This window comes from Panthera pardus, unplaced genomic scaffold, assembly GCF_024362965.1.
Source record: "Panthera pardus isolate Hobbes unplaced genomic scaffold, ASM2436296v1 HiC_scaffold_1, whole genome shotgun sequence".
Taxonomy (NCBI): Eukaryota; Metazoa; Chordata; class Mammalia; order Carnivora; family Felidae; genus Panthera; species Panthera pardus.
Genome location: NW_026526654.1, coordinates 10001962 through 10018608, shown reverse-complemented (window position 1 = coordinate 10018608; position 16647 = coordinate 10001962). Strand labels below are relative to the sequence as shown.

At 50.0% G+C, this 16647-nt stretch overlaps 1 protein-coding gene across 8 annotated transcripts in view; it reads right to left on the bottom strand.

Moving 5' to 3' along the window:
- Nucleotides 1-336: 336 nt before the first annotated feature.
- The window catches only part of TUBGCP3 (tubulin gamma complex associated protein 3), a 75128-nt gene continuing 58817 nt past the window's right edge, over nt 337-16647 (bottom strand). For 5 of the 8 annotated variants that reach the window (XM_053909709.1, XM_053909746.1, XM_053909576.1 and 2 more), the window contains 5 exons: nt 15290-15378; nt 15037-15168; nt 11100-11240; nt 8428-8605; nt 337-5384 (listed from right to left, as the gene is read on the bottom strand). In XM_053909709.1, the coding sequence (XP_053765684.1) occupies nt 5173-5384; nt 8428-8605; nt 11100-11240; nt 15037-15168; nt 15290-15378 (752 nt within the window). In that variant the 3' untranslated portion in view covers nt 337-5172. The remainder of the gene's footprint in view (nt 5385-8427; nt 8606-11099; nt 11241-15036; nt 15169-15289; nt 15379-16647) is intronic. The other 3 variants (XM_053909777.1, XM_053909610.1, XM_053909681.1) reach the window with 2 other exon arrangements.

The following is a 16647-nucleotide window of genomic DNA, read 5'->3' as shown; positions in this document are numbered from 1 at the left end:
CATACGACATCAGACAAAACCCAATTGAGGGACATTCTATAAAATATCTGACCAGTACTCTTAAAACTGGATAACAGAAAAACAAGAAAAACCTGAGAAAAATGTCACAACCAAAAGGAGCCTAAGGAGACAAGACAACCAAATGTCATGTGATGCCCAGAACGGACAGAGGTCCTGAATGGACAGGTGCTCGTTATGGACAGGTGTCCTGAATAGAACAGAAAAAACATCCAGCAGAAACATACAGGAGATGCATAGGTAATTTATAGTTTTCTAGTAGCAATGTTTAAAATGTAAAAAAAAAAGAAAAGAAAAGAAAAGAAAAAACTGGCAAAATTAATTTTAATATATTTTATTTAAGCAAACATATACAAAATATCACTTCAACATGTAACTGTATGAAAAAATATTGAGCTATTTTACATTCCTTTTTTCATACTAAATATTTGGGATTTGCAGTGTATTTTACACTTACACACATCTCAGTGCAGAGTAGGCACTTTTCAAGTGCTCAACACCTGTGATGGACAGGCAGATCTAAATTAATAGCTACAATCTAAAGTTGACAGCAATTGGAAACTACTATAATCACGGTGAGGACTCTTGGTTAATTGCAGGCTAATACACAGATATCGCTTCCTCTGACAAGTTTCAATTTGTGGTTAAAATGACAGCAAAAAAGCAGTAGCAGCTTTGCTAGGATTCTCTACATACTCATTTGTCCAGTCTTTTCCCTGAAACTATACCTGTGGGAGACTCTGTCCACACCACGGACAGAAATAAAAATCTCTATGCTGACAAGCACAGAGCCTGGGGGGTACTTAAGTCTTTTAAAAAGGCCTAAACAGGGAGAATCTATTTGTAAATCACCTACATGATAAAAGACTTACATCCAGATATATATAAAGAATTCTCAAAACTCTGTAAGAAAACAACGAACCCAATAAAACATGGGAAAGTATCTTGACAGACACAATTTCACGGCAGATGAGCCTATGGAAACACACTCGGTGTCATTAGACCCCAGAGACATGCAAGTTAAAAGCACAGTGAAAGGCCAGCACACACCCGTGAGAACATCTGAACTTAAGAGGCTGTTCCTCCTGCAGCGTGGACAAGGATGCGAGGACACTGGAGCTCTGGCTCATGGGCCCTGCCTTGCCGGCCAGGCCCTGAGACATGAGATGTAAACATGTGAGGTGTGGACGGCTAGCCGTGCCCTGTCCTAGCCACCAGGACGTGAAGGACGTGAAGGACGTGAAGGACGTGAAGGCCTTTATCCACAGACTCCGCCACAGCTGTTCACAGCAGCTTTACTTACAACAAATGCTGGAAACAAGGTAAATGGTCAACAGGTGAATGTGTTTCCTTGTGTGATGGGAGTTAAAAGCTCTCAGCTTAAAATTTTTTCCCAGTGGTTTGCCCCAAACCATTCCACGTACCCGAAGTAACCCTTCACACACTCTAAAGACCCACAAGTTCTCGTCTGTGGGTGTCTCTTTCTGTTCTTGTGTCCTACCACTTCTACATAGTAGCATTACGTTTTTTGATAACATGGTTTGACAAATCTGTGTATCTATTATTCTTCCTTTTCAGAAACTAACAACTGAGAAAAAAGCAAACTTCCCAGAAATTTTGAACTGTAACTATATCCACAGTCAGAATAAGACAATCACAGCCTGGTTAGGAACTAATGAAACAGAAAATGCACTCCATGAAAGCCTGTGATGTAATGCAAAGCGAGAATGATTCAGTCACAAACACAATGAGAAAAAGAAATTCCATATGTTTTCAATTCAGGAAAAAAAAAAAAAAAAAAAGAGGAACATACTAAATACAGAATAGCAATTTAAAAACAAAGCAAAAAATGGCATCTATGCATAGTCAAATGATAATATCAAGAGATAATTCCTGAAAGACAGAGCCATGATCACACTGGGAAGGTGACCAGAAAGAAAAAAGAAAGCACGAATACGTAATACCGGGAACTAAGGAGCTAGAACTCAAACGTGAGTATTTCAATTACCATAAAGGCATCTACTTAATCATTAATGCCAACAAACTTGACAGCCTAAATGAAAACACGTGATTTCCTAGAAAGAAAAAGGAACCTGGAATTCAGAACCACAGTAGACTAGGAAAAAAGGCTGTTTATGACACACCCACCAAGACGTGTCCGGTGATGACACTGCTGAAACTGAGCAGGGTCCTTGGGAGGAATAATCACGACTTCGGGACCACAATCTTCTGACACAGCCAGAGCATCCGGCATCTTCTCTCCACCAGGTCAGAGTCTAACAGACCCAAGCGACTCCACCCAAGTCACCAACACACAAGGGAGCACCTCCGCCTTTTACGTAGGCGCTGCCCTCCCTTGATTACACCTCCATACATCTGCAAATACTGCCGTTCCTGAAGCGTAAGTTCCTCCGTGCTGTTCGGCACCCCTCATCCACTTACATGCGCATGAGCAGGGTGGTGAGTCCCTCTCGCCCACCGAGGCCCAAACGGCCATGCTCAGCTCTACACAGGTCTGCCGGGAAGCCCGGTGGGAGGCCTGTCCTCCCTGCTTGCGGCCACAGCGTCCACACCAACGTTCCCAGCGCTGAGGAGCCGTGCTCACGGGGAGGCCACTAGCCCGCCAGCTCCTTGTCCTCAGACCTCGGGTGCTGGTTTTTGGGAACACTGGTCCCTTCACGTAGACTTTGTGCCTCGTGACTCACTCTGAGTATGACTGTGCCTATTTGATACAAGTGCTTTTTTCCGAGTCAGATTTTCACGTTGGCTGTCCCATGGTGTCCCGTAAAGCCAGGACACGTTCTCCATAGGGCTGGGAGAGTTCCCTTGGTGACAAATGTGTATGCATGAAGGAAAGGTGCCCCCTGCCCCAGCTTGTCAAACCTGCTATAACCCAACAGGACTCAAGAGAGGCAAGTCCTGAGCGGAGACAAGCCGTGCCTGCAGCCTGGCACTTGACCTGAGCTGGGCGGTAAGAGGCGTCCCCAGTGACAGGAAAGCTGGGCTGGGCTCCCCGGAGCTGCCCGGGGCGAAAGGCGTCAGCACACCAGACACAGGAGCTCCGTTCATCAAGAATGTGCCCAGAGCCTGACTGGACGCACACAGTTCTGTCCGATCTACACGACAGGCCTGAAAGGTCAGCACCACTACTGTTCTCCGGGTGAAGCAGCAGTGGCCCTCCCAGAGCCACGCCGGGTACCTGCCTCCAGGGACGACTCACCGCTCCAGCGGGCTCTCCCACCTCAACCACCCTGTGGGGAGCCCCGACTCATCACTGAGGAGACCAGCTCTGTGACAGGTCTGCCGGGTAACAGGACGTCCCCAGTGGGGTCTGAAACAACCTGGACCGCCAGCCCCCCTGTGGTTGCCACCTCCACGGTTCTGTCCAGGGACCGCCCCCACCCCGGGGGAGGCCCCTCAGAAAGCACCTCCATAACCCACTCGTCACTTCCTCCTAAGCTCAAACGGAGTTTTAGTTCCCAAATCTGGATTAGCATTTTCCAAAGTGGCTCCTACGGAAGATTAGAGGAGAAATGCTTTAAATAAAATAAAAACAGGTTCCGAGGTCAACAATCTTAGGGAAATTTCTCTGGGAGATACAGGTAACCCCTGCTTTTCAAAAGCCCCCATCACGCCACTTGGCTTTCACAAAAGCCCCACATCAGTGCCTGTCTGGAGAGGATCTTCCAGAGCATTCAGGGCTGGCTTTGCAGCCCAGCACCCTCGGGGGACTGCGCTCCCATCGCTCTGCTCAGCAGCCAGCCGGAGTTCTGCACTGCGCCTGCTGGCACCCGGGCGTTCTCTCGATCCTGTGCCTCTTCCAGCAAGATGCACCCTGAGAAAAGCCTAAAAGGTCGCTTTGGGGCGGGGGGGCAGGGGGGCGCACGCAGACACTCCTCCATACACGTCACAGCGGACTGCTACTTTGCTCTCCTCCGACTCGGCTTATGGAAGTCCTCATGGGAGGACCACTCTGGACACGGCACTCCCTCGCTCCTGGGAAGTGTTCCGGGACAAAACCCTGCTCCAAACTCCAATTTTACAAACTTTTAACCTAAACTACGCTGCTCTCCTACAACGTTCAGATGCACTCTGCAGAGCGGGGACCCCCCAAGCGCCCTGGGGAACTGGGTGGGACAGCAGAGCGAGCTATGAGGGCAGTGCCAGCCCTGAGAGGTGGCCGCCCCCCTCCGCACCGAAGGGCACACGGGCTGCGTCCTAGGTGTCACCCTCATCCCCACGTGTGCCCTGCCACCTGGCGAGGGACCAGCTCTCCTCACAGCTGCTCCATTCAGGGAGGAACCGATACAGCTGAAAGACCGCTTTTAATTTTCTAAGTTTCACTTATGCAACATAATAAAGGCGGATTTATGTGACTTGATGACGTTTTTACAAAAAACAGTTCCCCACACCTGGTCAGTATATAAATATTTACAATGAAAAAATAGGCAAGGGAAAAGGAAGCCTTACGTATTCATGTCAGTTTCTTTAAAATGCTCATTAGAATTTGAAAATAAAATAGTTCGTTCACTCTCTAGTCTCTATTTACATCGTCCCGACGGCTGAGGAAATCTGGGCTTGAGGGTGGCTGTTCAGATCACCGGGACGTCCTACACTATTTTAGAGTAGTTATCTGAAAGAGTAAATTAAATATAAAAATGTAAACTTTGAAAGAAGGATAAACGTGTAAAGGTTCTTACAGAAGTTGACATTTTACACACTACAGACCAAAATAAAATGCTCTGTATATTTTCTTAGCAGGGACATTCTGTTTCAATTGAACTTGATCATATAACAAAAATTGCCTCTAAGGAGGAGGTTAAAAAAATAGCAAGAACAAAATTACCATCTTAAGTGATGAACATCCATTTGCTCTAATTTTCTCTAAAAGCAACAGGGATTTCTCAAAAAGTGACAAATATAAATTATATCATGGAGAGCTTAAGAAGCCTCAACGAAGTATGGTATCTCGTAAATACGAAGACGTTAAAAAACAAACGAGTAGTGCAAACGGGCCTATGTAACTCGGTGACGTTACAAATACATCCACTCCGTGTGTGACGACAAGATTTGGATGTGACAGATGCCGTGCCCCCAGGAGCTTCAGGGGCTCGTGGGCAGCACGCCGGCGGCCTCACGGGTTCGCATGCGTGTTCACCTCGACCTGCAGTCCCCGGCGCAGGCGGCGCCGGGGGATACGGGAGGGCTCACGCGTGGGAGCCACGCCGCCCGCGGGAGCCCAGGGACACCCGCAGCCTTGGCTCTCGGGCCTCGTAGTGCTCGTTGAAGTCCAGCCTGAAGCTCAGGAAGCGCAGGCTCTCGTCGGAGCTGGTCGTCAGCAGCACCAGGAACTGCTGCACCACACCCTGGGGACAGGAAAGGAACAGGAACGTCAGCAGGGGCTCGCCCCTGTGGCTCAGTGGGCTGGGGTTTCTGTCCACACCCACGGTCCTACATAAACCCCCACTGCGGCAGGCATCCCAAAGGAGGGCAGGGTGTGGGGAGGAGATGCCCGTGGGCACAGATACAAATGCGCTATCAATCGATTTTATTTAAAAGAACCAACACGTTTCCCTTTCTGCCCTAAGTTCTGTAAGAATATGCAAAGCAGTGAAGCTTCTGATGTTCAAACAGCCTATTCTTTTTATTATGTTTAACCTTACGCTCTTAGAAATGTACCCTTCTTTTTGATGTTTACTTATTTCTGAGAGAGACAGAGACAGAAAGAGAGAGAGACAGAGCATGAGCAGGGAGGGGCAGAGGGAGAGGGAGACACGGAATCCGAAGCAGGCTCCAGGCTCCAAGCTATCAGCACAGAGCCCGACGTGGGGCTCAAACTCAAGAACTGTGAGATCATGACCTGAGCCGAAGGCGGACACTTAACCGACTGAGTCCCCCAGGAGCCACTTTTTATTTTAAATACAAAACCCAGAGTTACATTTTCATCTTTCCCTTGAGTTATGAAGAGGCCTGAATCATAAAGCCCTCACAGGAAAGCACAAGGCAAACATGAGGAAGGACCTGCCTCTAAGGCACGACCATTGGCTCCCAGGCCGAATCTCCTTCCTGAAGATTCACAGGCAGAGTGTGGAGCGTCACCTCCTTATCGAGGGGCTTTGTAAACGTGAGGGGACATGACTGTCCTCAAACCTTCAGACGGCAAAACCCAGCTGCTTCTCTGCAGGGTGGAGTCACTTAGGAGCACAAACCCCACCATCGGGTTCCTGAGTCACAGCCAGCAGGCGTGTGTCCGTCAAGCAGGTGAGGTTTGTCCCCACGCCTGCAGACCCGCAGGAGGTCTCATGTGCAGAGAAGTCCTCGCTGAAACACCACATGCCACAGTCCTCCCAAACCCCAACAGCACCTCAGTCCCTGTCCTTGCTCCTGGGGACTTGGGCATGTGACACCAAGGGACACACACCTGAGCTGGTGCACAGCAGGGCGCTGTGGACACCCGTGTCATTCTGGGAAACAGAGGGCTTCAGAGACAGTCTCTAAGCAATTCTATCACAAAAATATAAACAGTGGCTCCTTGCTGGGCAACAAAACAAACGTGTGAAGGTCACTACAGGGACATGTGAAGGACAGGTCTGTGCTCAGGCTGGGGACTCCAGTCATGGCTCAAAAGCAGAACATGATGGTGGCTGTTGATGCCCTGCTGTTTCCATAATTCAGAGAACAGAAGAGGACTTTTCTGTTAAGGGAAAAGAAATCCCAATGGCCATGATTTAGAAAGAAGATTAAGACTGTAATTTCAGTAAAACTGGGATTATACAGATTAAGATTCCTTCTCAAAAATGTATTAACTCTCTCAGGAAATATGTAATCACCCCTATCTCTTTGAGAAACAAGCATAGGGACAGACGTTTTCAAGATTTCTCTGCAGCAGATACACAACTCTCTTAATAGTAGCAGTGCACCTGCAGGCTCAGTCAGTTCACTGTCCGACTCTTGATCTCAGCTCAGGTCATGATTCCAGGGTGGTGGGATAGAGCCCCATGTTGGGCTCTGTGCTGAATGTGGAGCCTGCTTGAGATTCTCTCTCTCTCTCTCTCTCTCTCTCTCTCTCTCTCTCTCTCTCTTTCTCTCTCTCTCTCTCTCCCTCTCCCCTGCTTGTGCTCTCTCTCCAAAATTAAAAAAAAAATTTTGAATTAAAAAAAATAATACGGAGCTGACCATTAGGTATCCATTTTTTTTTAAGTTTATTCATTCATTTTCAGAGAGAGAGTGAGTACGAGCAGGGGAGGGACAAAGAGAAAGGGAGAGAGAGAATCCCAAGCAGGCACCATGCTGGCAGTGCAGAGCCTGACATGGGGCTTGAACCCATAAACCGTGAGATCGTGACCCGGGCCAAAATCAATATTCGGACACTCAACAGACTGAGCCCCCCAGGTGCCCGTAGATGTCCATTTAAAAAAAAAAAAAAATTTTTTTTTAACGTTTATTTATTTTTGAGACAGAGAGAGACAGAGCATGAATGGGGGAGGGTCAGAGAGAGGGAGACACAGAAACAGGCTCCAGGCTCTGAGCTGTCAGCACAGAGCCCGACGCGGGGCTCAAACTCACGGACCGCGAGATCATGACCTGAGCTGAAGTCAGCCGTTTAACCGACTGAGCCACCCAGGCGCCCCTAGATGTCCATTTTTAAGAAATGTGCATACATGCTATTTCTGCACACGGAGGTAAAGTAGGTATTTCATTATGAAAACAGTATCCGGTGAAGATACTTTTGCACTGAACACAACCCCATCATCGTTAGGACATATTTTCAACAAACACGCAACAGTCACTAACGTCAGAGGAAGACACTTGGGAAAGGGACAAAGTCTTTCCCCGCCCACGTCACACGGAAGACCGCCATCAGAAGTGTGAGGACACGGGAAGAAACTAGATGCCATGAACAGGTGGCACCTTCGTGTGAAATCCTGAACCACGTGGAGACATTAGCACACAAATATGTAATTTTCAAAGGTTTTAACGTCAATGCTCGATTTGTCTTCCTTATTAGTTACCGGCAACCAAATGTAAAAATTCTTCACAAAATCTTTTCACCTGTATCTCCATCACTAAAATCACACTGAGAACAGATGGAACCAGAAGGCAAAACCACCACAGGCATAAAAGGCAGAGCCCATGCACTCTGGGCCTCGGCGTCTCTCTCAGCCTCCCGGGGCTGTGTGCCGAGTTCAGCGCCCGCTGCCCTGCGCGCCCGGCTCCTCCACAGCCCCCCGCACGCCCGCGGCGCCCTCCGGCCTCACCCCGGCCCTCCCAGAGCCCCCGCCCACCACTGACACCACCGGAACCCTCCCAGGCCAACATCGGGGGTGAGCCCAGGGTCCCTGGGAAGGTCACAGCCAAGACTGGGCACCACCCTGGGTGGAGGGTGGACCGAAAGGACTGTGTTCTAACTATTCTGATGGCAACGGTCTACTGCAGGAACACACCAGTGTGGTCCGGGCCCTGTCAGCACCTGGTAGAAATGGGCCAGTATCCGCAGCTGCGAGCACATTTTCGGGATAGATTCTCGAAACTCTTGAATCCTCCTGTTCTCCTCCTCCTCCTCTGCTGCCGTCACTCCCCACCGGCCCTAAAGAATGGGAAGGACCAGATGAAATTAAAATATGGGTGCAAGAAGCCGCCAGGGAGGACGGGGCTAGAAGGGGAGGGCGGGGAGAGGCGTGCTTCCCGCGTCCTTGTGCTGCCGCTGAGCACGGACATTTTCCATCAGCACACATGGGCACAGAGAACGCCCTCACTCTTAGTGACTACGGTTTTACAGTGCGTACGTAGCACATGACACTTCCGATAATTCGTCAAGCCAAGCAGCCTCTCGCGCCGAGCAATGCACCGGTCCATCACTGCGCGCTTTCTCGGCACAGATAGCACACACAAAGGGGGGCCGACTGGCCCAAAGTGGGAGCCCGTGAGCCCTTGACGGTGGTGGGAACGCCTCTCGCTACTTCTCCTAAGCATGCCGGCTCTTTCTGCACTGGAAATAGACCTACTTCTGGTTCTAAGAGACTGTTCTCTATGGGCGGTGAGTCTAACTAAAGGGCTTTGCAGCCGGCCTGCACAGAAGTAGTGTAGGAACTCAGTTTATCAGTGGGAACGCATCCTGGTAAGACAACGATGAAACACTGGTTTCTCCTACAGCTGTTCTGTGTCCTCTGGAAGCTTTAGCACGTCACCCTTCCTGTTCAGACTCAGCCCACCGTGCTGCCTGTGGGTGTGAGGCAGGGCCAAGCTACAGCTGCCTGACTCCACCTACTGACGACCCATTGCCCACTGTCCTCAGTCGGGAACTGACGGTCCCAGGAGGCGTAGGGCCGTTTCTGGATGTCTCTCTGCTCACAACTGCCCGTGGTGGCGCCAATGACGTCCTGCTCCCTGCCGTGTTTTCACGGCTAAGTCCCAAGTGCTCAGGTTACTCAACGTCTCTTCTCTGCACACCATGCCCTACATATTTCCACATCAACTGTAGAGTTGGTTTATCATTTCTTACCGAAAGAAAAAAAAGTATGAAGGCCCACAAAAATCCCAGAACTGCTGGGATCAGAACCGGGATGGAACTGAGTCGGTTCTCCAATCCACGAATACAACATATTCCACTTAGGGGCCCTTTACGATCTCTGTGACGCAGCAGTTCGCAGACCTTGTTTGCCAAGGGCCAGGGGGCACACAGCGTGGGGTCTGTGGGCCGCCAGGCCGACACCATCACAATGCTGCCACCAGCCTATGTGGGCAGCCACGGACGGCTGCTCCAACACAACTCCATCTGCGGGAACACTCAGGAGGCCGGGCCCCCGTCTTCGTGCACAGTCTCTTGAACACCACAATGACCCTAGGTCCAAGTGACTGCTTCTGCAGTTATTTTGCCCACTGGATTTAAATAATTTCTCCGAGACAGTTCGAGCTTTCAGCTGTCCTATGGTTATCCCCAAGCACATCTGAACGAAACACACCGAATAGTCCTGACTCATTATGTAGATGCGTTCCACTCCGGTGCTGATGGCTTACAGTCTGGAGAGAGAACGTTCAACTCCCACACAACTGGCCACCCCGCTACTACAAGAATGTGAAAATCCCAAGGACTGATTTTTGCAGATTTTATATAGTTTAGTAATTCTCGAGAAGGGCAGATTCTGCGGGGCTGTGGGCAGCTTTACAAATCACAACAGTAACTGGCTTTTACTGAATGCTTCCTAAACGCTAAGTCACTGGCGTGCATGACACACGCCGACAGGTCACCACGGGGTCTTACTTAGCGTCACTCCCCTTTCACAGACAAGGAGACCTGCCCTGGAGAAGTCAAGCCACCCAGAAGGACGCCACCAGCGAGCACGGCCAGGGTGGAGTCTTTGGTCGGTCTGGCACCCGGGCGTGCCCGCACACGGGCCAGGCGGCATTTCGGGGTCACACACACACCCCCATCTTGGCGACAGTAGTGAAGCAGGCCTCTTCCTGTTCCCAGAAATCCTGAGGGGATGGCATGTGCTCTAAGTGGTTGTGAGTTTTCCACGTTAAATAGGGTCCTAACACAAATTTTAAGGAAACAGTTAAAAATAAAACTAATCAAACTGTGTCAACTGAAAAATTTGTCACTCAAGAAGAAGCACCTTGAAAAGGTAAAAAATTATACAGATTATATCAGATACAAGAAGTCTCCTAAACACCCCAACTTGCTCAATAAATCTTCACAATCCAAGGTCACGGAGGACACAAACATACCTTAGGGAGGTCACTGAAAACAGCCAAAGTGCACAACTTAAGTTCCCACGTGGACACACACAGCCACCAGCTCCAGGGGACAGGTGACACAGAGCTGGGCACCGTTTGCAGAGATGTCAGCACCTCCCTCACGGGATTCCCGCGGGTGCTGTCTTCATTTATTTTCAAGACAGGATGACAGCAATGGTGACCGGTCCCCTGGAGCAGTCAGCACCGCCTCAGGACTCCGCACGCAGGTGTGCGCACGGCGTCAGTCGAACATTTCAGCAGGGAAGTTACCTGACGTATTCGTGACTATGGTGGCAATAAGCTCATTTTTAAACCTGGTAAAACCCCCGGTGTCACAGCCATACCTCGACTTCATTCTGTTTCTTTTTCTCCTCAAACTGTAATCGTCTCTGTAACTCTTCCAGAGCCGCTCTGTATATCGCGTCTTGAGTGTTCTGAAGTTCGATGATCTGATCAAACACGGCTCTTAGTTGATTTAAAAGTGCCTGAGGACAGGAGACAAAGATTTTTCTTTTAACGACTAGAGCCCCAACATGCTCATTCCGAAGTTGTTCCAAAGAACATGGACGAATAGTAAAAAGGCACGAAAAAACAAGATACCAACTCACACCCTCAAAGGGCTCTGCCTGTCCACTCGCGCGTACTGAGCATGCACCATGTGGCACAGGGTCCCGTGTCACCCACACCCTCAGAGCACATCACAGGCCACAGCGCAGCCCCAGGAGCAGAGATACTGCGAGGGCAGAAAGGAACAGGAAAGCAATTCCATTTTCTCCACCCTTTGGAGCCACACACACCCAGACCAGACATGGGAGACATGAGAAAAGAGGTTCTTAATGAAATAAAAGAAGAAACAGATTTCAGCACAGTTTTTAAAAATCAGCTCACAGCAGGCACACGCGGACGGTCCCACACTGGAAGCCACCAGTGTTTGGGCCCAGCGTCTCCACACTGCACGGCGCCCTCCACAGGTACCTACGAGATTTCAGGTGGGCTTCCTCCTAGTGTGGCCCCGAAACAGAGCTCAGCAAACATCATTTAGGTAGAAGCCAAAGACACATCCGTGCAAAATGCCACATATGCATCCAAGGTCCAACAGCAAACACAAAGACAACTGGGCCAACGGTGGGGATGCCAGGGGTACAGGAGGGTGGGATGTGAAACCCAATAAACACGACAAGTCTTTCATGGACGGACAACGGCGCCCCACGACTGAAGAGGGGCGTCTACTCGATCCTCCGCCAGCTTAGAGTTTTAAAAAACCCATTAACAATTTGAGAGGAAGAAAATCTTGAAATCACAGGAAAAAAATCACGTTAAAACGTAACAGCCACTCATGATTTATCCAAAGCATCTAAGCAAACTAGGACTCAAGGACCCTCTGTAATCTGATAAAGGTCCTGGGAGATCTCCTGGTGACATTGCAGTCAGGGGTGAAAGAAGAAAATGTGTCTTCCATGTCGGGGATGTGGCATGCATGCTCCTGGTTGACCCAGCTAACATCCTAAGTCAAAAGAGCCAAACATACCCTGTGGAAAGGAAGAAACAAAATGGTTTTCCCTATAAAAATGGGACCTACGTGGATCTAGAAACTACTAGGATAAAAAAGCAGACAAAAGAGCAAAATGAAATCGACAGCATCCCTACAGACCAGCCAAACCGCACACACGTAGTAAAGGCCTACAAGAGATGTGCAGAATGTTATGGGACAAGATGGTGTGACTTTACGGAGAAGCAGAGGAGAAGCCCAGAAAGCAGAGGGGCTCCAAGCTCACGGGCGGGCGGAAGCAGTGAGGCTGATAGGCCCAGCCTACCGCTGCTGGAGAAGGAGCTCGGGTTGGTGAGGACATGTGTGAGGCCACCGTCCCGGCGCTGTCCACGGGACTCACTGCACCCACTCAGACATGCCCCGCACGGGGCCACTAACTGCTGGGCATGAACCTCACTACCTTGTAGCTGCCCCCAGGGTGAGGACGCCAGGACCCGCAGCAGACACCAGGCTTACCATAAGGCTGCTTGTTCTCTTGCTTAATAACAAGAAAGCAAAACAAAAGATGGACGTGGGCTAATTCTTTTGTTTTTAAGAAAGATGTATTCGCTACTTAGGAGTGGTTAACTACTGTACGAGGTGACGGAATGCTCTTTCTTCACTCAGGGTGCGAGGAGGACTCTGTCAACAGTATGCCCGCACGGCACGGCTGCGACCGTGTGTTCTGGGCCACCATCAGTCGGCAGCAGAGTCAGGTGGGGTTCAGGACCTTCCTTGGCAATGCAGAGGCGAGGATCATGTGTGTGCACACCCGCAGGATGATGCAGTATCAGAAAGCCTTACTTCTAAGAGAGACACCAAAAATACACTGAATTTTCGTAACAGATTGCTTGAATCTATTCTAGATTGGGTTCCTTAAAAAACAAGACCTCTAGTGATTATTTTAAATCATTAAATTCAAAGTAAAACTAGGAGTGCTAAGTGGCTCAGTCAGTTAAGCGTCCCACTCTGGCTCAGGTCATGATCTCACGGTTCATGGGTTCAAGCCCCGCATCGGGCTCCATGCTGACAGTTCAGAGCCTGGAGCCTGCTTCTGATTCTGTGTCTCCCTCTCTCTCTGCCCCTCCCCTGCTCGTGCTCTGTCTCTCTCTCTCTCAAAAATAAATTTAAAAAGAAAAAAATTAAAAACAACATTTTAAAGTAAAACCATCAGCAAAGGGGCCATTTCAAAAATGGACATTAAGTCTTTAGCGTACTGACTTCTTCACTGAAGGAGACATAGGACCAACTCACATGTGAACTTTCCACGACCACGAGAAAGTATGTTACAGGTAAAACATTTTCTGCTTGGATTCTGCTCACGTCAGTGGGAATCTTCTGGAGGCAAGAGGTGTGACTGTTGCGTACGCGACTGTCCTGTGTGGCTGAAACCACACGCGGTCGGCCGCTGACTGCTCCTCACTCCCCACGTAGACTGAGGTCAGCGTGGGTGTAACCCTCAGGAGCTCACGCATTACACCTGCCCGAGCTCGATCTCTGTAACACACACAGAATGGCTCTGAACCATTCTGGACCTGACTTACACACAGGTCACTATCCGTCGCGCATCAGGCACCAATGCGATGGATGGTTTCCATCAATTATACCATTTTCCCCCCACAGACCTATGTGAGAGAGACGAGCGTCACGGCCGCTTGACACGACAGCGCTGTGCCCACACAGCACACACGGATGCACATCCACAGACAGGTAGCACGCGTGCCGCCAAGCAGACAAGATGACTCCACGAGTGTCCGGGAGCTCAGCCGATAAAGACGAGGCTCACTAACAGTAACCAAGGCCAAAAGGCTCCAGGCACACAGTTCTTACGTCACTCATCACACCCAAAGTGCTTTCAGTTACTTCTGTGCCATCGTTTCAACCCGCTTACCCAAGCACGTGGGTAATCGACTCCCACCCAGGAGCACGTGAGCACTGTGGTACGCAGACGAGGGCGGTGTTCACCACAGTGTGGCACATTAACACCTGCTTTCGCAGCCATGCCCGGGAACACAGCTGCGCCCAGCGCGAGCCCCCAGAAGCACCGTGCTCCCCTCGGGGAGCTGCCGGCTTAGCCAGTCGTGGCCCTCCACGAGCCCAAAGTCACACATTTAGTGTCAAAAACGCGCCTGACATTTTGACTCTTACATCAGAATAGATTTCCCCAGATGTCCGAATAAAATCACGACTCCAGAAGGTTCGGCCACGTGAACAGCCACTTTTGGAACAGGGGCCCACAGGGAAGCGATGCTAACAACCAAGCCAGGGCCGCGGAACACAAGCAACACTTAGAGTTCATCTAGACAAATACTGTTTTCCGACCTGTACAGCCAGAGGCTCGCTCCGTGAGCGCACACAGGAAACACCACCGTTCCTAGAGAGCACGTGAAGGCACAGCCCCGTGCTCCGTGCATCCTCACACCCTCTCCTGAATGTGGGCAGTTCCTACTGCTCGTGGTTCACTTGTGTCTTCCAAGCCCAAGAGCCCACGGGTGGGTGAGAGGACATGGGTGGGTAAGAGCCCACGGGTGGGTGAGAGCCCACGGGTGGGTGTGAACACACACTTTACCAGTTTCATACACATTTCAGAGCGTGTTCTTATTGTAACTCTGCCCAGAAACGGTCAACCTTGAACTCCAAGTGATTAGTTACCCCAATGTGGGCATCAGGCGATCTCTAAGATCTCCCTGGGACAGGAGCCCAACACGCAGGCCACACTACTGGTCTCCATGTAAAGAGCATGTCCATCTTACTCTGGAGTCGGCGTCCAGCAGACAGCGGGAGATGATGGTGTCCAGGAACACCTCGTGTGCGGCGATGATGTGGTCCAGGTCCTGGGCCTGCTGCACCTTGTTCCAAAGCTCATCCCAAGAACACTCAAGCACCTAGGAAACAACAACGTGAGACTCAGGACGGAGGTCGTGTCTTCCTGGTGTAGGGTCTTTGACGAAACTCACCACATAAGACATCATGACTTATTTAAACCAAAGGGTGCTCAGGAAGTACCTCGAATGTGATGTAATACTGCATCTGGTGGATGAAATGGACCATCTCGGACGCCAGGATGTGGCAGTGGTGCAGCACCCCGGAGAACTCTGCAAGAGAGCCGCAGAGCTGGTGTCACACACACAACACACTCAAACAGCACACTTGCTCCCACCCGTTCATCTGCAATCACTTTCAAAAACAAACAATCGCTGGCTTTAACTCTTAGCCCCTTAAAACAGGGAGCAGTCTTTCCATGGTCAACCTCCGTGCCACTCAAGCTACACAAGGGTTTAGCTACCTAATCAACAGCATCACGTTACTTTACGTGACGTAAGGACCCGATAAGGAACAGCATGAAACAAAATAATTGCATCTGAAAATTCAGTAGACAAACTGCTTCACAAGTATGAATTCACGCTCAATGCCATGGCTTCTTTACAACACGTGTGCTGCTGTTGCGTGAGACCTCGGGACTCCCAGTAATCTGGAGACAAAAGTGACATTTCCTGAAGGGCCCAAATAGGACCTCATCACCTGAGAGACAGGTGAACTGGGAGGAGATGGGCCTGAGCCCAGACTCTGCTTCTGTCCTTTGCAAGATTATAAAGCCATCAAAAGGCTTTTAGGTCACCACAGAACAGCCGTTCTCTGCTCACACTTCCAATTTTTCATTCAAAGACTCCACCAGAGTACCAGAGCCACCACAATAGAGGGTTCAGTCGGAAATGAGACCATCAAAGGAATGGTTTAAGCACATTTATTTTTGTTTCCACCCCAAATGTCTTTAATTGCGTGGTTAAATAATCATCGCTGCACACAGTTATTCGAGAAACCATTCTTGTCCCTTTGTAAGACGGTAACGAGGAAGCAAAATAGGGACATGTGGAGAAACAGTGGTGATGCATACTTTAGAAAACAATCCTTTCTCCAGGTTAAGGGGTATGGGACACGTGGGGACTGTGCTGGCTGGCGGAGACAGCAGGCCCCCTCAGAAGACGAGCCTGAGCGACAAGCCCCCTGATGTCTTCCCTGCCGTCGGGAGCCTGCTGTCCGTGGCTGTGGTCAACAGTGTCGTAAAGAACAGGTAACGTGAGCCCCGAATAAAGAATGTACTTCTCCTAATAAAACTCTCAGAGAGGGCTAAGATGTCCCAGCTCCCACTCCCAGCCCATTTACCTAAATTACTTTCAGTGTAAAAGAGTGTAATAAAAGGCTGTTGTAAGTACGACTCACCCGTGTCACGGGGGAAGCAAGCTTCTATTACAACTCCATCTTGTACTTTGCCCCAGGGCTATAAGGACAGGGATGATGCTCCCTCCCCCACAAGGCCAGGCAGTCTCCCCTGGACAGATGTGTACTCAGAACACCCGCAGCAT